Source organism: Heterocephalus glaber, unplaced genomic scaffold (genome assembly GCF_053883595.1).
Source record: "Heterocephalus glaber isolate CG9 unplaced genomic scaffold, H.glaber_assembly_v1.0 deba00001744, whole genome shotgun sequence".
NCBI classification, from domain to species: Eukaryota; Metazoa; Chordata; class Mammalia; order Rodentia; family Bathyergidae; genus Heterocephalus; species Heterocephalus glaber.
In genome coordinates, this window is record NW_028258450.1 from 5,406,325 (window position 1) to 5,429,901 (window position 23,577).

At 57.0% G+C, this 23,577-nt stretch overlaps 1 protein-coding gene across 5 annotated transcripts; it reads left to right on the plus strand.

Annotated features, from left to right (window-relative positions):
* The first annotated feature begins 721 nt into the window (after positions 1-721).
* Positions 722-23,042, plus strand: Kash5 (KASH domain containing 5). 5 transcript variants are annotated; one of them, XM_021246046.2, is made up of 20 exons: positions 722-932; positions 3,322-3,445; positions 6,419-6,523; positions 6,957-7,143; positions 7,579-7,643; positions 8,830-8,896; positions 9,171-9,332; positions 10,018-10,135; positions 10,487-10,537; positions 15,088-15,165; positions 15,399-15,455; positions 15,662-15,721; positions 16,263-16,327; positions 16,411-16,498; positions 16,938-17,060; positions 19,512-19,570; positions 20,990-21,044; positions 22,375-22,439; positions 22,519-22,632; positions 22,719-23,042. In XM_021246046.2, exons 2-20 carry the CDS (start codon positions 3,403-3,405, stop codon positions 22,867-22,869), a joined length of 1,713 nt encoding a protein of 570 aa, XP_021101705.2. In that variant the 5' UTR covers positions 722-932; positions 3,322-3,402; the 3' UTR covers positions 22,870-23,042. The 5 variants fall into 5 exon arrangements, with proteins under 5 accessions (XP_021101705.2, XP_004866996.2, XP_021101708.2 ...); XM_004866939.4 differs by lacking the exon at positions 722-932 and adding an exon at positions 1,031-1,150; XM_021246049.2 differs by lacking the exons at positions 722-932; positions 15,662-15,721 and adding an exon at positions 1,031-1,150.
* The last annotated feature ends 535 nt before the right edge of the window (positions 23,043-23,577 follow it).

Genomic DNA, 23,577 nt, shown 5'->3' on the forward strand with positions numbered 1-23,577 from the left:
AATTAAGAGAAGAAGCTGAGATTTAGAGAGCTGAAGTCACTTCCCAGGTCACATAACAGTGGCATCAGTGGCACTAGGTTTTCCTGATACCTCTTTCACTTTTAACCACTAAACATGCCACCTGCCGAACAGGTTCTTTTCCAGGAGTTAAACAAGCCAACATCGAATACCCAAACTAATAACTACCAATTAACTTCTGGAAGCCTAGGATTAGCACAAGTCTTCACGGTAACCTAAGAAGCCAGTATCATCTTCATTTCCAGGAGGAAAACTGAGGCTCAGGGAAGGTAAGTCACTGTTCGAAGGTCACAGCTTTTTTTTTTTTTTTTTTTTTTTTTGAGACAGTCTTGCTAAGTCTTTAAATTGGCCAGCCTGGGTTCGAACTTGTGATCCTCTTGCCTCAGCCTACAGGGTGCTGGGATTACAAGCATACATGCTACACACCCTGAACCCAAATATCCTTCTTGGGGTTCAATTTGGGATATAGCCCTCTTCCTCTAACCATAAAAGTTAAGTAGGGTTTTTCCCCCCTACTCTCTCCAAAAAGGAATGAACGCAAAGATTTGGAAGTAAAGCTTTCAAGGTATTTATTACTACAAAGGTGCTAAGCGGACCGAGGGTGGGCCACCAGGCTGGACATCATTGTGACGGTGCCATGAGGCCTGGCCTGGAACGAAGGACAGTGAGGGCACGGGTCGAGGGCCGATAAGAAGAGCGGGGTGGACAGAGTTCCTCAGTCTAACTTCCCCTTACTCGGTCCTATTTCACCAAAGCTGAACAGAAGAACGTACCACGACGGACTAAATGACCTGTCTGCGCCACCAGACAACCCCTGCAGCGGTCCAGCGCTTCGCTAGTGCGCACACGCCCGCCCCAAAGGGCTGAGCGCGCCTCCCGGACAGCCATACGCATGCGTGACCGCGGTGTCACAGGTAACGGATGAGAGCGCGGCGCTCCTACCTTATTGTGCGCCTGCGCGGGGGGAGGAGTCCGGGAGGGGCGGGGCGGGGCGGGGCGGGGCGGGGCTTAGAGACGCGTGCTCTCGGCGCCGCTGAATGCGCTGGACTTTTTGGAGGGAAAGGCGCGTGCTCCCCTGTCCCAGTCTGTGCGCAACCGCCGTTCCTCGCTCGTGGCCTTCAGCTGTGTCCAGGTACACTTTGCCCATGGCACAGTTGCCCAGAGCAGCCCTGTCAGAGCCCATCTGAAATCTTGGCAAGGCCCCCAGGTTGTACGAGACACTTCACCAAACTTAGGGGCTTTTGGAAACCTTACCCAAATTCCCTCAGAAATGCCACAAGGAAACCCACTAGGAATCGTGCCAAGTGACCCCTGAAATTCTCTCAGAATCTTCCAGAAATTCTGGCACGCTTCTCAGAGCCCATTAGAGTTTCCCTGAGAAGCTTAGAGACCCCCCTCCCCCAATCCTGTCAGAGACGTGAAAATCTGTGGGAGACTCGGAAACCGAAGACCCCCATATCCAACCAGATACACCCCCCAAGTCTTGCCTCCCCAAAGCTCCACCTGGGACCTGCTCTTGCCAGGCTCCATGTCTGTCTCCCCAGCCAGGCATGATGACAAAGGCCTGTAATCCCAGCACTTGGGTGAGCCTGAGGCAGGAGGGTCGACATAAGTTTGAGGCCAGCCTGGGCCACATAGAAAGATCCTGGCTCAAAAAAACAAACAAAAAGTCCCCTCAGACCCCTCCAGTGAAAGGGTCCTCCCTGGTCCCTTAGGATATTGTCCCCTGACCCCAGGCTTGTCAGGACCCTCAAAGGACACCCACCTGGGGCCTTGGGCATCATCTGCCATGCCCATCCAGGGCTCCTGGACAGGTCTTGTTCCAAAGACCCCTTTTCCAGGACCCACTAAAGCCCACTGAGAAGCTGCAGCTGGCAGATTGGGTCTGTCACCAGAGAGCAGGGCGTTGAGGGCACTGGATGAGGAAAGGGAGAGGACAGACAGGCCTGGCCACCCTCCTTGGCTTTTTCCTAGATGCTCCTCAGCCCCAGGGGTGCTGTGGCCTGGTGTAACTGCTATGAACCCCCTTTTCTCTGAGGAAAAGTGCCCTGGAGTTGGGACACTAAGTGGAATGGTCAACCTGGTTATGATGGTGGTGGAGCAGGACATGGTCAGGGCACAAGGGAGGGAGTCCCTCGGTCTCCAGGGTCTCCAGAAAGCCTTCCCAGAAGCCTGAGAGCCTGGAATGAGGCCACTGACAGCAGAGGTGCGGGGTGGGGCTGGGCCTGGGGGCACTCAGGTGCCACGCTGAGCTGGGCCCCGAGAGTAGCAACTTTGGGGGATGATGCTGAGTTCCCATGGGCCACAGAGGGAGGGACTTGGGGATTGTCAGGGAGAGAGAAAAGTGACAAGCAGCAAAAAGCTTCAGGGACCCCTGTGTTTGTCACTCCAGCATGAGTATCCAGAGGTACTCAGGAGCCAAGGGAGGGACAGAGGGTCAAACTGGTACGAGAGGCCAATGGTCTGAATACGAGATAAAATAACAAGAATGCCAGCTCCAGAGCTAGGCACAGTGGCGCTTGCCTGTAATCCCTGCACTCAAGAGGCTGAGGCAAGAGGATTGTCTCCAGTTGAAGGCCAGCCTGGGCTACATAGTGAGACCCTGTCTCAAAAGACAAACAACAACAACAACAAAAACAAAAGAATGTCAGCTGCCAGGACCAGACGCACCTTGTCATGGGTGCTGGTGAGAAACGTTTTTCAGAAAACAAGAGACAGGAAAGCAAGGCGGATGTGCCAGGCAGAGACCAGAGATGGGGACATTTGGACCACTTTGAGGAACAGGGTGCAGTTCAGAGCTGCTGGAGATTTCAGGGTGATTTGGGGAGGGGAAGCAGGTGGCCATACTGGGCCTTTGTTGGCAGATCCGATCAGACTCTGTCCTTGGTGCTGGGGAACCTTGCAAGGGGAGGGCAGTTCAGCTCCGGAGCCCCGAGGGAGTTGCCTAGAGAGGGGAGAGGTCAGGCATGAGGCCCTCTGGGGCAGGAGTGCGGGAAAGAAGGCTATAGGGTAGTCAGGTAGGAGGGATGGGGCTGGACACATGACAAGCCAGGGGAGTAAGAATCACCCTGATTCCCTAAGGGGAGTAGTGGCCCCCACCCACTACCCCCCTTTGATCCCTGCCACGCACTCCTGAGGTCCTGTTTTGCCAACCATAAAACAGGCCAGAGCAGGAGCTGTCCAGTGTGGGCAGAGCTGGCAAACAGGTTCTAAGAACCCAGATGGCCTGGGCACAGAAGGGAGGGTGGGTCCCCACCCAAGGGTGGCTGGACTGAGAAAGCCATGGCTTGCTTGACCTTCCAGGCACTCTGGGCTGCTGGTCCCTTTCCCGCCCCTCCCAGGCGTGAAGAGCAGCTGGTGGCCTGGCTGAGCCGAGCGTGACCCATGGACCTGCCAGAGAGCCAGGCTGGCGGCCGGGCTGCAGAAAGTAAGTAGCTGGGCCCCTGTTGTTCCCAGAGGAGGTAGCTGAGGCACCTGAGCATCAAGCTGAGACCCGGGGACTCAGAGAGGTGGCTTGGGTGGCTGTGCAGGGTGGGCAGGGGGAGTTGTGCTGGACTGGGTACCTACTCTGTGCCAGCTACCTGTCTCCACTGCTCATGCGCTCTGGGGAGGCCGTGCACCCACCCGGAGCAGCCTTCCCCTTGCCCTCACACTACCCTCTCCTTTCAGGGCACTGCCTGCCAGCACCTCTTACTGTAGTGCAGCAGCAGCCCCGTCATGCTCTCTCCCTTCCTTGGATCACTTCTCTTCGAAGCACTGACATCTGTTGTGGTCTGTTCAGTCTTTGTCTCCCTGTAGAACATGAGCTTCCACAAAGCTGAGGCTGTCTTATTCCCAGTTCCTAGAGACCACTGTCCCATAGAAGGGTCAATGAGTCACATATGTAATTCTTTGTGGGGGGCGGGTACCGGGGATCGAACGCGGGACCTCGTGCTTGCGAGGCAGGCGGCAGAACCACTGAGCTAAATCCCCAACCCCTACATATGTAATTCTTAATTATTTTAAAAGGAAAAAAAACAAGAAAGGCAAATGGTAATAATAGATTTTTTATCCTTATACATCTAAACTATCTTCTGCTATTACCAGTATTAAAATGTACTGAGACTTTCCTTGCAAATGAAGTAGTTAAGATCCAGTGTGTTTGACACCAACAGAGCACCCCAGGTCCCATAGCCCCAGCTCAGGTGCTCAGGAGCCACATGTAGGAGTTGGCATACTGCCTGACTGAGCAGGAACCGTCACTGTGTCTGTGTCAAACACATGGATAGATTCAGAGCTGCCTTCAGGGGAAGGTGCTGGGCCACCACTCCCGCCCTTAGGGGAGCCCATTCTGACAGGAGAAGCAGGGCACCTTCCTCGGAGGCTCCCTGGTGTCCCCCAGCACAGCCTGCAGCTTTTCCAGAGGCCAGGCCTGGCCACCACAAGAGGCTCTCCAGGTAGAGGGTCACAGGCCCACACCATCCACTGAGGAAAGTCAAGCTGACCAGCCTGAGACTGCCAGCTAAATGTCACCTGTGCCGGCAGAGGGCGTGCAACCACCAGGAACCACAGGCAGGGGCTGGGCCAGCTTGGGAGGCTCCCACAGCAAGGGGAAGACACACCCAGAAGGTGACCAAGACGGGGTGGCAGAGGGATGGCAGGCACAGAGGAAGGCAGGAGAAAGAGACAGGGACAGAGGAAGATGAAGAGGCTGGGAAGAGAGTTGCCAGGATATGGGTGGAGAGACGGAAAACAGGCCAGGGACAGGGAGACAGGCAGGACATGGGAAGAGAGAGACAGGAAAAGATGGAGAGAAAGATCAGAGAGAAAAGTGGACATGAGGCAGGGACAGAGAGAGAGACACTGAGTGAGGAAGCGAGATCCTCAAAAGCAGGACAGAGACAGTAACATGTCCCTCAGGGGCCTGGGAAGGGATTGCAAATGTGTGGGTCCCCAGAGCTCCCACCGACACCCAGCTCAGCTCGCCCCTGTCCAACAACTGTGACAGGTAACCTTGCTGGAGCACCAAGTCCCCATCCGTAACACAGGACAGAGAGGGGATGCAGGTGAAGCCCTGCTTCCCTACCCTCGCCTTCCCACTCCCCACGATTCTAGCTAGCAGGGGCCAGTTGTGCTCACAAGGAGTTAGGAGGTTGGGAAAGGGGATGCCCATGCTGGACAGGGGACCCTGAGCAAGTTCCTAAATCCTCTGTGCCTCAGTGTCCTCATCTGTAAAGTGAGGCTGAGGAGAGCCAACTCCTCATATTCATGTGAGGGCCCAGAAGAGGCCTGACACCTATTAAATGCTCGGAAGTATCCACTCTGTCAGCAAGTCTCCCCCAAGTGTCAGGCCTTCCACCTGGCCTCTCAGATTCCACAGCATCCTCCCCTAGGAAAATAGCACCGCCCCATCCCCCAGGGGAGCAGCTGAGGCTCAGAGTCCCATGTTCAAGCTGGAGCCCAGGTTTCCCAGCCCTGCAGCCACTGCCAGCTGCTGTCTGGGGACCTGGAAGATCTCTGGGGTCTGGGAGAGCAGTGGGGACAGCCCCATGGAGATCTCTTCCTGTGTCATGAACATGTATGAGGGCCTGCTGTGTGCAGGCAGTGTGGACCTAGCAGTGAACAAGCAGCCCCTCAGGACATACATGCGCCCTCAAACATGCACACGTGCCCTCCCAGGCCTGGTAACTGGCAGTCGCTCTCCCCACCCCCCCCACTTTACTGGTGTGGTGTTGAGGCTCCAAAAGGAGAAGGAGCTTCACCACAGAGGTACAGACAGCTTGAAGCCAGGTCTGCCTGGCATGCAGATCCAGCTCCTGATCACAGATACACCCCCCCGAGTCGCCACTGCCCACCCTGCTGGGATCAGCCACCCCTCTGCATCCTGAGGCTCTGGCCCAGGACTCTTAAGGCTCTGGTGACGCCAGCCTTGCCTGGGAATTCAGGGAGGAGAGAGACCTGGTCCCTGGAGCCAGCTGGGAGACCGGAGATCCAGCCAGTGGGATCGATCCAGGCTGCCCACACTTTATCGGATTGTTCCTAGGGTGGGGTGCGATGGGGGTGCTCAACCTCCGCTCCTCCCAGAATCCTCCCTTCTTTGTCCGCCCCCATGCCTGGCCCGCTCTGACCCCAGCTAGCTGACAAGGGTGGAGAAGTGAGGAGGCCTGGGTGATCTTAGGGTTTGTTATCTACTCCCAAGCCCACTGGACAGGGAGCAGAGCAGGGACTTCCTGGGCTGAAGGACGGGATTGGGGGGGACTCAAAGACCATTAGGTCTCCCACACACACCCAAAGCTCCACTGTTCCCCACCAGCCCCAGCCACAATTGAATCCCCTCCTGTGGGAGCCTAGGGGTGAAGGACAGTGTCACCCTCTTCCTCTCTGCTTTCTGACTGGGGACCTCGCACTCTTGTCTCCTCAGTTTACCACCGGGAGCAGCCGGAAGACATGAGCCTGGGGCCACTGCTCAGCTTAGAGGAGCAGATACTCAACTCCACGTTTGAAGCTTGTGACCCTCAGAGGACAGGTGGGAGGCGGAGGCTGGGCACAGTGGGAGCAGGATGAGGATGGGAGACAGAGTGAACTGGGCGAGGGCTCCTCCTTAGGGTCCTGTAGGAACAAAGCCGGTGACTGTGGGAAGCTTCATTCAGGAAAGAAGAGTATAAGGGGATGAGGTGAACCTGGGGACCGTGATCGGAAGAGGGCAGGGCTTTGAAAGGGGCTTGGTGGGGCACAAGGGTGGTGCCCCTCAGTTGTCCTCATTGGTCTACTTGGTGAGTTGGGGGGACTAGGCCCCATTTCCAGGTGGAAAAGTTGACTCAGTGGAGAGAAAAGGACTTGCCCAGTGTGTCCCCCCAGGCTGTGGGGCAGGGATGCCATCAGCCTAGCCAGCTATGTCCTGCACCCACACTACACCTGGCCCCTCTATGCCACCCCCCTCATGGCGTGCTCTGTCCCAGGCACTGTGGCTGTCACCCATGTGCTGGCCTACCTGGAGGCTGTGACTGGCCAGGGCCCCCAGGACGCACGCCTCCAGACATTGGCCCAAAGCCTGGACCCCAACGGGGAGGGCCCTGGGGCCACTGTGGACTTGGACACCTTCCTGGTGGTCATGCGTGAATGGATTGCTGCCTGTCAGCTGCATGGGTGAGCCCCTGTACCTCCAACCTCTTCTGGGAAGTCCTTCCCCAAATCTAACCTCACACCTGGGAACTGCAACAGCAGCAGTTAGGCCTAGGAAGCCACTGAGGAGGAGAGAAAAGTGAAGAGATGGGGTGGCAGTGAGTAGGTGGGGTCTGAGGACAAAATGCCTTGGATGAGGAGGCATGTGGGGTCTTCGAGGGCAGGAGAAGGGGAGAGCTGGGAGGCTCACAGGCCCTCCCCATCCCCTCCCAAACCCAGTCCCACCCCTCCTGCTTTCCCATCTGGCCCTGGGCACTCGCCATCTGGCCTCACCTTCCTCCCCACAGGGCCTTGCTCACCTGACCTGGCCCCTCCCCGTCCAGCCACAGCCCCCTTCAGGGGCAGGTCAGGATGGTGGGGTGGCTGCAGGGGGCCCTAAGCCTCATCCCTTTGATACAGGGGATTAGAGCTGGGAGAGGAGACCGCCTTTGAGGGAGCCCTGACCTCCCCGCAGCTGCCATCTGGTAAGAGTGCTATATATAGAGTGAAGCAGGTGGGCCCAGGGTCAGCCAGTGGGGGGACTTCCCTCGGGGCAGAGCAGGGGATAATGTGTGACCAGGACCTCTGCTCTCACCTGGAGCTGTGATGTGGCTTTCTAGGTGCCTGTGTGCCTGCCACCCCATCTTCTGGAGCTTTGGGGTTGGGTTTCTTCCTCTGGGAGTTTTTTTTCTTTTTTTCCTGGGGTTTTTCAACTCCTCCTGCCAACACCAGCCCTCTGATAGAAGCCTGCAGGGGACCACCCACCACTCCTTACTCTCGAGTACCCCAGGGCTCCCTGCCACACAGGTTTCACCTGGGCCTGTGGCCAGGCTGTTTTCCAGCCAGATTCCCTGCACCTTCCTCAGCCCTGAGCTGCCCGGGCCAGTGGCCCTTGCTCTCTCCACTCACTCGGACGTGCACACTTTCCCTTGGGGCGCAGCTGTCACCTGCTCGCCCCTGCACTCCTGTTGGGTTAGTGGATGTGCTCATCGCCCTGTGCCCAGGACCTCACACCTAGGAGGTGCTCCATGAACAGTGGCCCGGTCCTGGATGTACCTCAGCGGTAGAGCACTTACCTAGCGTGGCTGAGGCCCTGGGTTCTATCACCAGCCCAGAAAAGGGAGGAGGGCATTGTATTTCTCCATCCTTACAAAGCCAAAAGTGTAAGTTTCTTGACATCCTCTTGAGCCTTCTTCGTGAACTCAGACCCAGGGGAGGGCTGTGAGCCCACAGGAACAAGCCAGGCAGCACTGGGCCAAGAGAGAAAGGACAGAGGGAAAGACTGGAACCCAGCGGGCTGGAGAAGAGGCTGGGGGGAGAGGGCCAGGGACAGCATGGGGACAGAGAAGAGAGGATGGAGCAGACAGCTGGGGTAGGGGACAGGCCCAAGCTGCCACAAGAGAAGGAAGAAACCAGAGGGGCCCGGTGGCTGGAGGCAGGCAAGAGACCTGGGAAGGGAAATGGGTTTGGGGAAGTTGGGGTGCTGCGCAGTGAATGGTCTGAGGAATGAGGAGGGGGGTTATCCAAAGTACCCAGCCTGAGGCCTTTTCAGTGGGAGTAACTGCAACCCTGGGAGTGCAGGGAGGCCCAGGGCAAAGGGGAGGGTGGAAGTTGCACCCAGCGTTGAAGGTCACCGTGGAGCCCAGCCCACTCTTGTCTGTCCCCCTCCAGGATGCCTGGAAGCTGAGGAGCCAGCCAACCTGGAGAGCTTTGGAGGCGAAGACCCCAGGCCCGAGCTGTACCTATCCTCAGACACCGCACCACACACATACACCACCACCACCACCCCCGGGCCCTGTGCTCTCCAGCTGCCCCGGCTGGGTGGGGTTTGATGCCCTCTGGTGACTAACGTGGGTGAAGGACAGGGGCCTCGCTAAGCTCAGGGAAAGCAGAGAAGCTAAGCTCCTCTTTCTGCTTCTCCAGAGCAGCCCCATCTCCCACCACTGGCACCCACTGACCTGGGAGAGGGTGGGGGGCAGCGGTGGTGACCCCTCCCTCCTTGCACCCCCCAGGCCAGCCACCACTGATCTGCTGAGCAGCCTGGAGGACCTGGAGCTCAGCAACCGGCGCCTGGCCGGGGAGAACGCCAAGCTGCAGCGCTGTGTGGAGACAGCCGAGGAGGGGTCCGCACGGCTTGGGGAGGAGATCCTGGCCCTGCGCAGGCAGCTTCGAAGGTGGGCTGCGCACCTGGCTGCCTCCCACCTCCACGGCCCCAGCCCCAGTCTCACCTGCATCTCCTGCTCAGACCTTTGACTGTACCTGTACCTTTGTTGTCTTTCTGTCTTTTAGCTTTCTCTTTCATGTCTCGGTATTTCCTATGCCCCAGCATTTCTGTTTTGGTCTATCTTTTCCTTTAAGTGTGGTCCCCCCCACCTCCCACTCATGATCAAACCCAGTGCCTTCACAATGAGCTACATCCCCAGCTAGAGTGTCATTGTGCAGCTTAGGCTAGCCTTGAGCTCCTGATCCTCCTGCCTCAGCCTCCCAAGGGCTGGCCTGACCAACATGGACTCCTCTATTCTCTCTGATTCTGTGTCATTGCCCTTGTCCTTCCTTTCTGCTTGTTGTGCCCCATGTCTGTCCTCATGGTCCTGCTCTTTCAGTCTCCCACTCTTTGGTCTCTGTCCCACCTCCTCAGTCTTTAGGTTGAAACTGGGTCTCTGTAGCCCCTGCTAGGTCCTTCCTAGCCTTTTCTCTCTGGGTCTCTGTGCCCTCCCTGTGTGTGTTGGTCTGCCCCACTCTGAGTATCTGTCACCACCCTCCCACTGTGGCATTTCTCTGGCTGCTGTCTGTCTGATGGATCTCTCTGCACCTCTGCCCTCCCCTCCTCACGTGGCTCCCCTGGCCCTGCCTACTCAGCACACAGCAGGCTCTGCAGTCTGCCAAGGCCGTGGATGAGGAGCTGGAGGACTTGAAGACTCTGGCCAAGAGCCTGGAGGAGCAGAATCAAAGCCTCCTGGCCCAGGCCCGGCAGACGGTGGGTGCTGGGCCCCTTCCCGCCTTCCTGGAGTCAAAGCAGTTGCTCCAGGTCCTGCTTGCTTTCTCGGCCCTACCTACCACCCTCATGACAGTGACAGCAGGAGCCGTTCTGCCTGCCCTGGCTTGGGTTGGGTTGGATTGGATTTTGAGTCAGGGTCTTGCCATGTAGTTCAGGCCGGCCTGGCACTCACAGCAATCCTGCTCCCTCAGCCTTCTGAGTGCTGGGATTATAGTCCTGTGCCAACACACCCAGCTCCCAGCCCTGTTCTTTAATGACCCAGGCCAAGGAGGGGAGCTCTGGGGTCAGAGAGGCGGAATTGAAGCACTTGTCCTCTCTGGGCTTGTTCAGGAAAAGGAGCAGCAGCACCTGGTGGCAGAGGTGGAGACCCTGCAGAAGGAGGTGAGCCAAGGCCCAGCACCACCTGTCCCCCTGCCACCCCCACGCCCCTGTAGCCTGCAGCCTAAAACTCCAGCCTGCAGGCGAGACCGAGGCATCCCAACAGCACGTGAGCGCCCTGAGTGACATCACACAAAGTAAGAGCTGCACAGTTGACAAGAGCATGGGCTGAGGCACGTGCCTGGCTCCCCTGAAGCACCTAGGTGGCCATGAGCCATTGTTCCCCTTGCTGTGGCTCACTGTCCTCACATGCAGAGGAGTGAAGCAGAAGATACAGGGAGATGTGGAGGACATGCTTGCTAGGCATTGGCTAGCATAGTTTATGTTAGCACTGCTTATGGTAAAAATAACATGGGCTCTGAAGTCAGCCCTGAGTTCGGATCCCACCTCTGCCACTTACATGACAGGCAACTTTTAGGCATGTGGCTTATCCTTTCCAAGCCTTGTTCTGTTTTGCGGTACTGGGGATGAAACCCAGAGCTCTGCCCCTGGGCCGCCCCTCAGTTGCCAAGCTTTAGTTTCATTCTCCAAGAACCGGTGAGAAGACAGCTGTTCTGTAGGGCGGTCAGCATTCCTGCCAGGGCTCCCTACCTTGGCGAGTAGCTTCAGCCCCATGTCTCGTCCCAGCCCCATTTCATTTGACAGAAGACGGCATCTTAGTTCATTCTGGGCCCACCTAGTTCTTGTAGCTGAAACTGGAATTCATCACTGCTGCCCAATCCTCCCCCCACAAGGTGGCATCACTGCAAGGGATCCACCCAGGGCCCTAGTGCTCCAGGAAACAGCAGGTCCTCAGCAGGTGTCTGTCCTCTCTGCTCCTCAGGAGATTCAAGATCTTTGTCCCATCTGTTCACGTTGCGGGGAGGCCTGCTGCCTGCCATCTCTGCTCTCACAGTCCTCACTGCATCTGCTGGTGGCGCCCACTGCCATCTCCATGCCCTTCCAAGGCCCTGAGCCACGTGGGGCCTCCCCAGCGGGCTGCATACGGCCATCACTCCTGCCCGTCCGTGGATCTGAGCTGGGCTGAGCAGGGCTTGGAGCAGCTCAGACTCCCTCTCTTCCCAGGGGCTCTGCATTGTGTCCACCCCTGCACCCTGCACAGCTAAGGGGCCTGGGGTGGCTCAGGACTCGTTTTCAGTCTCCTGCTTTTTTTTCCCCTCCAGTATTGAGGATTGAGCACAGGACCTTTGCACTAAGGTACATCTCCAGCCTACTTTCTATTTTTTATTTTGAGACAGGGTCTTGCTAAGTAGACCAGGCTGAACTCCAACTTGTGATCCTCCTGTCTCACCCTCCCAGGGTGCTGGGACTACAGGTGTCCGCCACCACAGCTGGTTTCCCGCTGCTTCTGGACACTGCAGCACACTCCCCCAGCTCTAAGCATCTCTGCCTAATCTGGGCTGATCGTGTATTGCTGCTAAAGCTCTTAGCCCTGCTACAGGGTTTCTGTTTTCCACTATTCTGTGACTCTTCTGTGAGCCCCGGCTTGGGACACTGGGAACCGCACAGGTGGCCACCACAGTGTGAGGCCTGGAGCAAGGACAGGATGTGATGGTTTCTTCCAGAACAGCTTTTCTGAGAGTGAGGGAAAGGTTTTTCCTGGCAGCACCCTCTTCCTCACATCTCACAGCATCTGAGCATTATAGCTTGTAGCCAGATCGCTCCCTGACAGGGATAACCTGAACACTGATGGGTCCAGAACATTTTCAGCTCCAAGGAAGAGGACCTCTGAGGAAATGGTGGCTTCCACTGAAGGACGCTCATTTTCTTAAGAGGTTCTGAATGATGTGGTCTCTGGATTGGGTTCAGGCTCACTGGCCTTCTCACCTGCCTCTAGCCTCATGGTCACAAGTGGCTGCAAGAGCTCCTGACCTCACATTCTCATTCAAAGCAGGGAGAAAAGGCACCAGGAAATACATATCGAATGGCTCCTCACACATCTGAAGGAAGAGCTTTTTCCAGATGCCTGTTTCCCCACTCAATAGACCTCTCTAGTATGTCACTGACTGGAAAGGGATCACATAACACCCCCTCAACTGCAAAGGAGGATGGGAGAGGATCTGACCTTTAACCCCTAGGATATGAGGCAAATAAGCAAGAAGGGGCAAGAATGGCTGCTAGGTCCTGAATCTGCCAAGATACTGCTCTTCATTCACCTCCAGGCCCGGGGCTGGGACTCCCCGGCCCTGACAGGAGAGTGGACCCTTGAGGACCACAGAAGTGACAAGCAGGGGAGTGGCAGCCAGCAGTCCCTGCCCCTCCCTGTGCAGAAGGCCCTGCCAAGAGCACGCCTCAGCCAGCAGCGCTGGACATCCTAGCACTCGATCCATAAGCTGGAGCTATTCTCGGTCACCATCCTCACCGCAGCTTCGTTTGGAACAGCTATAGATTGAGTTCTCGGGTTACCACTGGGGAGCATAATGCGTAACGTGACACTCAGCTCTGAAGGGCCGCAGCCTCCCGAAGGAGGACTCCGGGCTGGCTCGGGTTTCGGCAGGAGCAGCTGAGTAACCACGCCCCACAGAGGAGCCGGGATCTGGCCTGCAGTCCCCACCAGGTGGACAGATGTTGACACAGCACTCCCACCGTCCTTCCTCCGCCCTTCACCTGGCAGCCCAGACCCGCTGAGACTCAGCGAGGGCGGCTGATGGAGGACTTGGAGCCCGGCCGGCAGGAGCAAAGGCAGAGGGAACTCAGAAGGAGGGCTGTGCTAGAGGGAACTCAGCTGCCTGTGCTGCCACCGAACGCATCTCCTGCAACTGCTTCAGCTCTGCAGCTTGGGAGGTTTACGGTGCACAGAAACATTAGACTCCAATTTGGGCTGGGTTGGTTGGGGGTTTTTGTTGTTGTGGTTTTTTTGTATCAGGAATTGAACTCAGGACCTTGCTCTTGCCAGGCAGGCGCGGTGCCTCAGAGCTAAATCCCCAGCCCATTGGTTGGGTTTTTTTGTTTTGGGTTTTGTTTTTTTGTGTGTGCTTTGTTTTGGTTTGGCAGTACTTGGGTCCTTCACACTGAACTACATCACCAGTCCTTTTCTATTTTTTATTTTGAGATAGGGTGTCACCAACCTGCTAAAGTTAGCCCAGGCTGGGCTTGAACTTGTGATCCTCCTGCCTCAGCCTTAGAGTGCTGGCTGTTTCATTCTCAGGTCCCATTCTGCAGCTGGCATGGGCTGCCCTCTTCAGGCCTCCTTGCCTCCTCTCATCTCGGTTCACCCTCAGAGCCGCAGAGGGCCCCCTCAGGCCCACCTCTGCCATTTGCTTTGGCACCCTCCACTGGGGCCATCTCTGCTCTCCCGGAGCTGCCTGTGGCTGGGGTGAGGCTGCTTCCCTCCGTACCCAGTTCTCAGTCAGCACTGTTCTGACATGGAGAGTCCAAGGTTACAGACGTGGGATCTGACCCCACATCGTGGGTTTGCATCCACTTCCCCTCCAGTGAGCTTGGCCAGGTCCTTATCCCGCTCCCCTCCGTGGCCTCTGTGGAGTTGGGAGGGCTATGCTGTTGTAGCTGGGGAACATTGCACGTGAGCCCTGGACCTGCCCGCCTGCTGGTGGCAATGCTGAGAGTGGCGACCGTCACCACTGGGAGCAAGAATGATGCTAGCCACACCCAAATGCACCGATTCCTCAGGACAGATGCCCTGGCTTCGGCCACAGACGAAGGGCCCAAACAGGACCTACCAAGAGAGATTTCTGTTAGATTAAAAGAGATGACACACTTCAACCAAAACCCATGACAGTCCTTGTTTTGATCCTCTCTCAGACTAAGCCGGGTGTGGTGGCACATGCTTGTTATCCCAGCGCTCAGGAGGCTGAGGCAGGAGGATCCTTGGGAGTTCGAGACCAGCCTAGGCTACACAGGAGATTCAGCACCAGCCTGAGCTACATGCTGAGACCCTGTCTCCAAAAAAAAATTGTAATACAAAGTATCTGAATAAATATGTACTGAGTATTTATCAAGCACTGGGGACACCGTTAGAAATGTCTGTGCTCAGTAGCATTCATCAACACGTGTTGGCATGAAGACCACCTGTGTAATGGGGCATGTTGCTTGGCCTGTCTGTGGCTGAGTTGCCTTTATCTTTAAAATGGGGGCTTAGAACTGAGCTGACACGTGAAGTGCTCAGTAAGTGTTCGAAATTCCTAGTAGCTCATTTAACCCTTATAACAACTCTATGAAGTAGGTCCTTTCTGTCTTGCTCCCCCGTCCCCCCACTCCCATATTGAGGATTAAAAGCAGAACCTAGTGCTCTACCTCTGAACTGCATCCCCCTCCCTTTTTGAGACCAGTCTCACCTAACTTGCTCAGGCTGCACTCAAACTTGGGATCCTCCTGCCTCAGCCTCCCCAGTAGCTGGGATTATGGGTGTGCACCACCACACCTGGCTCCCTTTTGATTGAGCTGAGGTCCCCCTGAGATGGTGGGGGATTGAAAGGCCACACATAAAGTGAATGCTTAGTGTGAGACTGACACCCGAGTTTTCAGTGCATGCCAGCTGTGAGCATCAGTGTCACCATGCGCTGAAGCCCCCTGTCCTGTGTACTGTTCTCCAGAATGGGAAGCTGCTTGCCGAGCGGGATGGAGTGAAGAGGAGAAGTGAGGAGCTGGCCACAGAGAAGGATGCTTTGAAGGTGCTGCTTCTGCCCGATGCCAGACAGCTCCCCCTTCAGGGCCACTGTCACCATCCCAGGCTCTTCTGTCAGGGTCCAGCTCCCCAGCTGCAGGCAGCCCTGCTGAACCCCCTCAGGGTAGCCTCAGGGGTGTCACAGGAGGCCAAGGAGAGGCCCCAGGAGAGGGGGACATGCAGGGGACAAGGCCAGGGTGTCCCGGAGGCCGAGAGATGGACAGGCTCCTTCCTTGGCAGCGGCAGCTCTATGAGTGTGAACGCCTCATTTGCCAACGGGACGCTGTTCTCTCAGAGGTGAGGGCCAGGGAGGGAAGTGTTTGCCCTCCTTGCTCATCTGCCCGTCTCCTGTCTGCCCCAGAGAGGTCGGAAGGTGCCCCCATGGGGATCTGGAAGCCCCTCTGCCCTGGGCATCCCCTCTCAGCCCCCATCCAGTCCCCCATGAGCAGCAGCCTGTTTCCGGGGGCCTGGGCCCAGGCTCAGCAGGCTTTGTGCTTCCCTAGCACGCGCTCCACATGGAGAGCCTGGCCCAGACGGTGGAGGAGTACAGGGCCACCACACGGGTGAGGGCTCCCCACAGCCGCCATCGCAGGGACCTGCTGCCTCCCCTCCCTGCACCTCTCTCTGCCTCTGTCCAGCCAGCTCCTTTCCAGCCCGCACAGTGGGCCTCTTCCAGCCCTGCTGTGCAGCTGTCTCTCCATTTCCTTCTCTGCCTTTTGTCTCTCTTCCTCCCTTCCATCGTCCATCATCCATCTCTGCCCTCTCGGGCCGGTTCCCTGCAGTGCTGTTCTCTGCCTCTAGGTCGAGTCTATGTCCCTGGGCCCCTGTCTTTGAGTCTCTCACACCCCGTGTGTTTCTCGCCCCTCAGTGAGGCATCTGTAGCATCTGCACCTCGCTCTTCCAGGGACCCCACCTCTGCCTGCCTTCCCATACTCTTCCTGGCTGTGGCTCTTTCTCTCTCTTCAGCATCCCAAGTGTGTCACTGCCCTCTTCCTCTGGGCCCTTGGCACTGCAAGTCTGGGGAAGTGGAGAGGATGTGAAGAGGGACTAGGTCGGGGGGCAGAGTGGGGAACCCCTTGTCCTGCATGCTCACCTCCCCTGCAGGAACTGAGGTGGGAAATCTCTCACCTGGAGGAGCAGCTGAGTCAGGCCCAGGAGGCACCGGAAGAGTGAGTGGGGAGTGGGGAGACCCAGGTGGGCAGGCTGGCTGTGGCAGCAGGTGGCAGCAGTACCCTCCTGTCTGTGCGGCCAGGCTGCTGGAAGAGGCCCAGGCCAGAGGAGCCAGCTGGACCAGGCCACTGCCCCCATCGCTGGGCCTGGAGATCAAGGCCATTTGGCAGGTAGGCCTGGCACCCCTGGACAACACTGAAGGCCACCAAGACAGAAACCCCAGTGTCTTCCCCACTCTGATGCTCACATTTGGCCTGGACGATGACCCCAAAGTTCCTCACTGCTGCCAAACAGCTTCCCACCCCAATCTCTGCTCTTCTCAAACTCTACCTCAGATTTCCAACCCCAAATCTATTGTCCCAGGCCCCAGCCAAGCCCAGCTCTGACCAAGTCCTGACTCAGGCCTGTCTCATCCACCTCTACGGCGGTCCCCTTCCTTAACCTTGTTCCTCAACCAGACCCTTCCCTGGTCCTGCTTCCACACCTCCAACCCCAGCCTCAGCCCAGCCTTCCCACCTTCCGCTTTCTTCCCAGCCCCACACTGCACCCATCTCCATCCCCGCCTCAGTCCAGCCATTTCTGACCTCAGAAACAACTTCTCCTTCCCAGAAACAAGAAGTGGCAGGTGCCAAGCTCTCTAGTCCCCTGTGTGGAGTGTGGCAGTGGGGAGAGATCACCCGAGAGCCCAGTGAGGAAGCTGAGTTTCCATCTGAAGCCCCAGGTGGGGGACAGGTGAGCAGGGGAGGGCTCAAGGCCCCAGGAGCCCCTTCATGCCTTTGCTTGGCCCCTGCTCAATAAGCAGCTGTTTACTGAGAGCTCCCTGCGTGCTGGGCCTCAAGCCCCAAACCAAACCGGACACCACCCCTGTCCTCTCAGGACAGACCTGCTGCACAGCAAGCGCAGAGCAAGTGGTGGCTTCTATTGTTTTCTTTTTAGAAACACTGCCAGGGATTACTTTATTTAAAATTGTAGCCAGGTGTGCTGGTGCATACCACCTGTAATCCTAGCACTTGGGAGGCTGAGGCAGGGGGATGGCTGTGAGTTCCAGACCAGCCTGAACTACATAGCAAGACCCTGTCTCAAAAAAAAAAAATTGTAGTAGTATAGGACAATAATAAGGAAGTTGTTCATCTTATCACCGTATGGATACTCTAAGCATGTATGTTTTAATGTGAGGCACCTTTAAGAAAAGCTTAGCAATGAGGCCAGGGATTTAGCCCAGTGGTTCTGTCGCCTGCCTCGCAAGTGCAAGGACCCGAGTTTGATCCCTGGTACCAAAAAAAAAAAGAAAGAAAGAAAAAGAAAAGCTTAGCAAGCTGTCAGATCTTGAGCTGAGAAATAATCATTGTTCTGTAATTTCTATAAGTGCCTGAACAGTATTTTAATATCATTTGAAACAAACAACCGAGAAAATCCACAACTGAAAAATGAAATTTTAATCTATTCAGACCAAAAGAATTCTCTTTTTTTGGTACTGGGGATCAAACTCAGGACCTTGCGCTTTCAAGGCAGGTGTCAGAACCACTGAGCTAAATCCCCAGCCCCAAGAATTCTTTTTTTAGGGAAAATATTCACAAGCCAATGTGGTGGTGCACGCCTGTAATCCTATCACTCTGGAGGCAGAGACAGGAGGATAGTCACAAGTTTGAGGCCAGCCTGGGCTACATAGTGAGCTCAAGGCCAGCCTGGACTACACAGCAAAAAACAAAGAAGAAATTCACAGCCGTATAGACAGTGTTGTATTATCTTGAAAACCACAACCTCTTCAAACTGGTCACCATCCGCTCAGTAGCACTTGGGCCTTTGCCCCAGGTTGAGAGGTGACCCTGTGTTTCTCTTTAACACTGCCTGGTTTCCCACTTAATTCTCTTAGCATCTCTGTGAGGTAAGCATTCTCTTTGTTGTTGTTGTTGTTGTTATTGTTGTTGTTGTTGTTGTTGTTGTGGGGGTTTTTTGAAACAAGGTCTCACTATGCAGTCCAGGCTGGCCTTGAACTCTGGAACTCTCAGTGATCCTCCTGCCTCAGCCCCCCAAGTGCTGGGATTACAGGTGTCCACCACCACACCCGGCTGAATTTACTTTAAAGAAAAAAAAGTGCCAGATGTGGTGGCACATGCCTGTCACGCCAGCATTCAGGAGGCTGAGGTGGAGGAACACCACGAGGTCAAGGCCAGCCTGGGCTACATAGCCAAACCCTGTCTCAAAAAAAAAAGGAAAAAAATAGGGGGAGAGAGAAGAAAAAGAAGAGGAGGAAGAGGAAGAGGGAAGAAGAGGAATATTACGTAGTTCAAGGAATGAGGCCTTCCTGGCAGCAGGAACAGCTTTGGGGGCCCAAACACACTAGGGGAGTCCTGGTGGCTCAGGGTGACTGGTGGGAGGAGGCTGGGCCAGGACTGAAAGGAATCAGTCAGCCTGAGAGATTGTGCTGAAGCAAGGAGGGGTCAGCTCTGGGCAGGAAAGACCCCTCTGGGCTGCACAAGGGACCAGCTGGAGTCAGGAGGGCCGCCCCAGGCTGGAGCCACAGAGACAGAGGACAGGGACACACAGGACGATGGGGTGGAGAGGGCTGTGACAGGCAGATTTCGGGGATGAGTGCTGAGAAGAGGACACTGGACTTAAACCTTGCAATTTAAAGCTTGCAACCAGGAGATGACATCCTGAGGGCCACCCGGGGCCACCACAGGCCACTGGGCACACAAGGCTGGAGCCCAGGGAGTGACTGTGCTTGGGTCACAGAAGGGTCACAGAAGGTGCTGGCCTTCTCCTGGGCCAGCGAGCAGGAGAAACTTATGGGCATCAGGCCTTAGGGAACCTTGATTCCTGGGTGCTGCAGAAGAACACATGGGAGAATCAAGAACAACTGTCCTGAGGGCCGCAGATTTAGCTCAGTGGTGCCATCACCTGCCTCACAAGCACAAGGTCCTGAGTTCGATCCCGGTACCAAAAAAAAAGAACAACTGTCCTGTTTGTGTCTTCTGCCCCTGGGAGGGTGACAGAGTGGCCCCAAGTGGGGGACACAAGAAGAAGCCTTAGAAGGTGGTGAATTCACGGGCAGGTTGTACACAGGGTTTGGGACTCAGGGGCAGGGGAGAGCAGGCACCATTGGGGTGGGCATGGGTGAAGCCCAGGGAGAGGGCTCTGAGTGACAGGAGTGGGGGACAGCTGTCCTTTGTGTTCCCACAGAGAAACTCCAAGGGAGAGCCGACGTGCCCTGAAGGATTGGGGAAAGAGCTGTCGATATGGTAGGAGCGCATTCCTCACTGAGCGGCCCTCTGCCTCCCCATTCTCGGATGATGCCACCCCTTCACCCACTGGAGCCTTGCTGAGGGGCCCCAGCCCTGTGGACCAGAGATGGGTCAGACCCTGAGTGTCTCCTGCTCTGGGGACTTAGACTGGATGGGACAGTTCTGGGGGAGATGAGGCACCCAGAGGTGACCCCTCAGGGGCCCTGTAGGCCCAAGGAGTGGGTATAGGAGCCGTGTAGACAGGAAGCAGGGTGGTCAACCTCCCCCTGAGCACACATCTTCCCAGTCCTCCAGGGAGGCCCAGGGGGAATGAGACCTCCATGGGGCTTGGAGTCCCTCTGGACCCGGCCTCGGTTACTTCACAGTGGGGTTGGGGAGGAGTCCAGCTGTATCCCTGAAGTGCCAGTGTGGCGACTGCTGCGTGGTTGTCACAAAGCTGTGTCCAGGCCTCTGAGCAGGCAGAAAGGGTTAGCCGTCCGGGCCCACCCGGGACCTCTGGCTTCCGGTGGTGTCTCCCCACCCTCACCCTTCAGTCTCCCAGGCGGTGACTAATGAGGCTGCCAGCCGCGGCCTCTAATTGGATTTGTCTGGGGAGAGCTGAGATCGGGCGGGCTGGGGGCTCCGGAGCTGTGCCCTCCCTGCGTCATCCAGAATGGAGAAGGAGCTGAGCCCAGCGTGGGGCAGGGCTGGCGCCGAGTTTCCGGAGAGGCTGGGAGCCTGGGAGTGAGGAAGGTGGCCAGCACTGTGGGTTGAAAGCTTGACCTTGACAGGTTTGGGGGCCTAAACTGCCTGGGTCCCAAGTAGAAGTTTCGGGAGATGGGACAGCTGAGTGTCTGGGCTCCCGGGGCCTGATGCTGTGTCTCTGAGCGAGCAGCCGGTGCCCAGTGAGGGCAGTGACTGGCGGTGTGGACGTCGGTGCTAGAGAACTCAGTCTGCGGGGAGGCATCTAAGGGGCTCAGCTGGCTGTGCCCTGGAAGGAGCAGAGGCTTTAGAAGTGACTAGGTGGGGGCAGAGCTCAGGGTTGGACCTGAGGGTGGGGAGACCTGAGCTGGAGCTCCGGGCCTTAGAGACCGAGTAAGACTGAGGCTGGGAGACTGGCACAAGCTGTTAGATAGCGGCGTGGTGGGTGTGCACGAGCCACAGGGCGCTAGGGTGTTGCAAGTGGGAGAAGCAGAAGCCTCTGATGAGAAATCACCTGGAAAGTATTCTGCTGTAAAATAAAGACGATCCCTTATCATTTGAGGGGGTCACAGCCTGGAGAGTTTGATGGAAATTCCTCTGAAAAGCACTGCAGTATGCAGGACACCCCGGGCCTGCTGGGCCCATCTGTGCTGCTGTAAAGGCTCCCTACCAGCCCCCGGGGCCAAAGGGAGCCAGGCCAAGGGGATGCCTTGGAGTGACTTCCTTGGCCCTCAGGTTGCCTGGAAGAGAGGAAGAGGAGGCAGAGGAGGAAGCGAAGAGCCAGCTCATGGTAGGCAGTCCTGGAACCCCTTCCGGTCCCCTCATTCACTCCAGGCCCCAGGCTGACTAACGCCTCCCAGCCCCCACCCCTGCCCAACTCCTCCAGAGCAGAGAAAAATCAGAAAACTCATTGGGCCGGGAGATAACGAGGCCTTCACAGAGGCTGAGAGGGAGGGATGGTGAGGTGGGGGGGCCTGGAGGGAGGCAGCCACACCAACGGACTGCTTAAACGCACACGCACAGTACCCACCTGCTGCGGTGGGGGGCTGCCTCCCCAGCTGCCCCATCTCCCCGGAGCCCCCACTCCTCCCTGTGAGGGGGACTCTACGACCCAAACTCAGTCACCGGGAGCAGGGGAAGGAAACTGGGTGAGAAGCCCACGCTCTTCAGCTGAGGCGTGCGAGCCAGCCTGGCCATGTCCCTGCCCCTGTCAGGACACTGGCAACCCTCTGGGGCCCAGACTGGCCAAGATGGTGCCCTTGGGGAAGCTGTGCTCAGAGGGACCTGGCCCCAAAGCCCCCCACACTCCCTGCCCCGACAGTGCCAGCTCAGCATCCTCGAAGTTGGTGCAGTGACAGTCCCATGCCTGGCACAGCAACTTGCGGGGGTGAAGACAGTGGGTGGGGACAGTCTCCTGTTCTTGTTGGCTTATTGGTGTTGTCATCATCATCCCTGGCACAAAGCTGTGGGGGTAGGAAGGTCCAGACCTGTGAGAAGACCCCCTAGCAGAGACCCAGGCATGAGGTGGCCGAGGCCTGGGCACAGGCAGGAACATTCTGAGGCCCACACAGGAAGGCAGGCCTTGCCCTTGCAGAGGAGCAGCCACTGCTTCGGCAGTTTAGAAACTCTGGGAACCAGGTGGGACATGAAGGTGGTAATGCGAGGAGCTCAGTTGTGAGTGCTTATTGTGCCCGGCCCTCTTCTGAGCCTTTCCCACTTTTTTTCTTCCTTTTTTTTTTTTTTAAATTGAGACAGGGTCTTGCTATGTAGTTCAGGTTGGCCTTGAACTTGCAGTGATCCTCCTGCCTCAGCCTCCCAAGTGCTAGGATCACAGGCATGTGCCACCACGCCCAGCTTCCTGCCTTCACTCTTCTAGTCTCCATGGTTACCCTATGAGGTGGGGACTGTCACATCCCTGACAGCTGGATGGGTAAAGTGAGGCATAGAGAGGCGTGGCATGGCCTGCCAAAGGGTACATGGCCAGAAGTGGCAGAGCTGGGACCCCCACCTGACATCATGTTCCAAAGAAGCTCCCACACCAACCCCAGTGGCTGCTGCCTCCTGTGTAGTCACTGTGTCCAGGGGCCAGTGCCACAGGGCTGTCTCCTCTGTCCTCCCAGGCTGACCTGACCATCCTTCTGAGAGACCCTCACCCTGGAGACATCCCAGGACGCTCTCCTGAGAGGTAGTGGGACCCACAGGGACTGGAAGGGACTTGGGGACAGACAGCCAGGCGTTATTCTTTCCGATCTGTCCCTCCACAGTCCTGATGAGCTGGCACTCCAGCAAGCCTTGGTGCCCGTGGTGAAGGAGCTGGTCCAAGTCGGGCGGCCCTGGGGCCACCACTGCCTGTCCCTGTTATGTCCCCAGCCACCCAGGTGCGCAGCGTCTCCAGACACAGGGAGGTGGCCAGACCCGGGGCAACTGTGGCTCCCATGCTAAGCCCTCTCCTGCCTCCCACTAGGGCCGCTCAGCACCCACTGCTCCCTGCCCGGGTCCTGGGCCCTGTGCTGCTGCTGCTGCTGCTCCTGCTCTCAGTACTGCTGCTGGGCCAGGCCCTGCCACCCACCTGGCCCCACCTGCAGCTCTGCTACCTCCAACCACCACCAGTGTAGGCACGATGGCCCCAGCCCAGCTCAGTCAGTCCTGGTGCTGCCTGCCGGTGTCCGCACACCTAGAGCCGGTGCAAGGGCAGCCTCATCCCTGTGCTGGGTTTTTATGTGAAGTCTCCTGATTTCCCCCTGCTGCAACTCCATTTCTTAACAGAAACAAAATGCCTCCAATAATGGCTTTGGTGCTGTGGACAATTTATTTCCTCACCACACGAGGCTGGAGTGGGGAGGGCCATGTGGACAGGCCCTCTGTGACTCTGTGACCCTCCCCTCTGTGCACTGGGGGCCATCCGCAGACCACTGGGTTTCTGCCCTGTGCATCATCAGCCTGACTTGGAAGGGCTTGAGGGCTCCAATTTCTCCCTCCTTCCTACCTTGTCTCTACCTCCACCCTGCCCCACACCGGGTCCTGACTGTCGTGCCACTGCCCCATGGCTAGGAGCCTGGGCTGGACCTGCCCTAACTACATCCTAGGGCTGTAGTGGGCTGTCTTCCACCTCCCACCAAAGCCCTCCCCTGGTTAATGCTGTCCATCTTCATAGCTTAGCTTTGCTGCAGTGTAATGCTGAAAACCCCTTCCCACCCTGAGCTGGAGGAGACAGGAGTGGGGAGTGGATGGACCCTGAGAACCCTCTCCTCAAAATTAGATCACTGGCACCTGGCCCTGTGCCCAGCACACAGGCATCGAACTGGGGTTACGCAAAGGGTTCT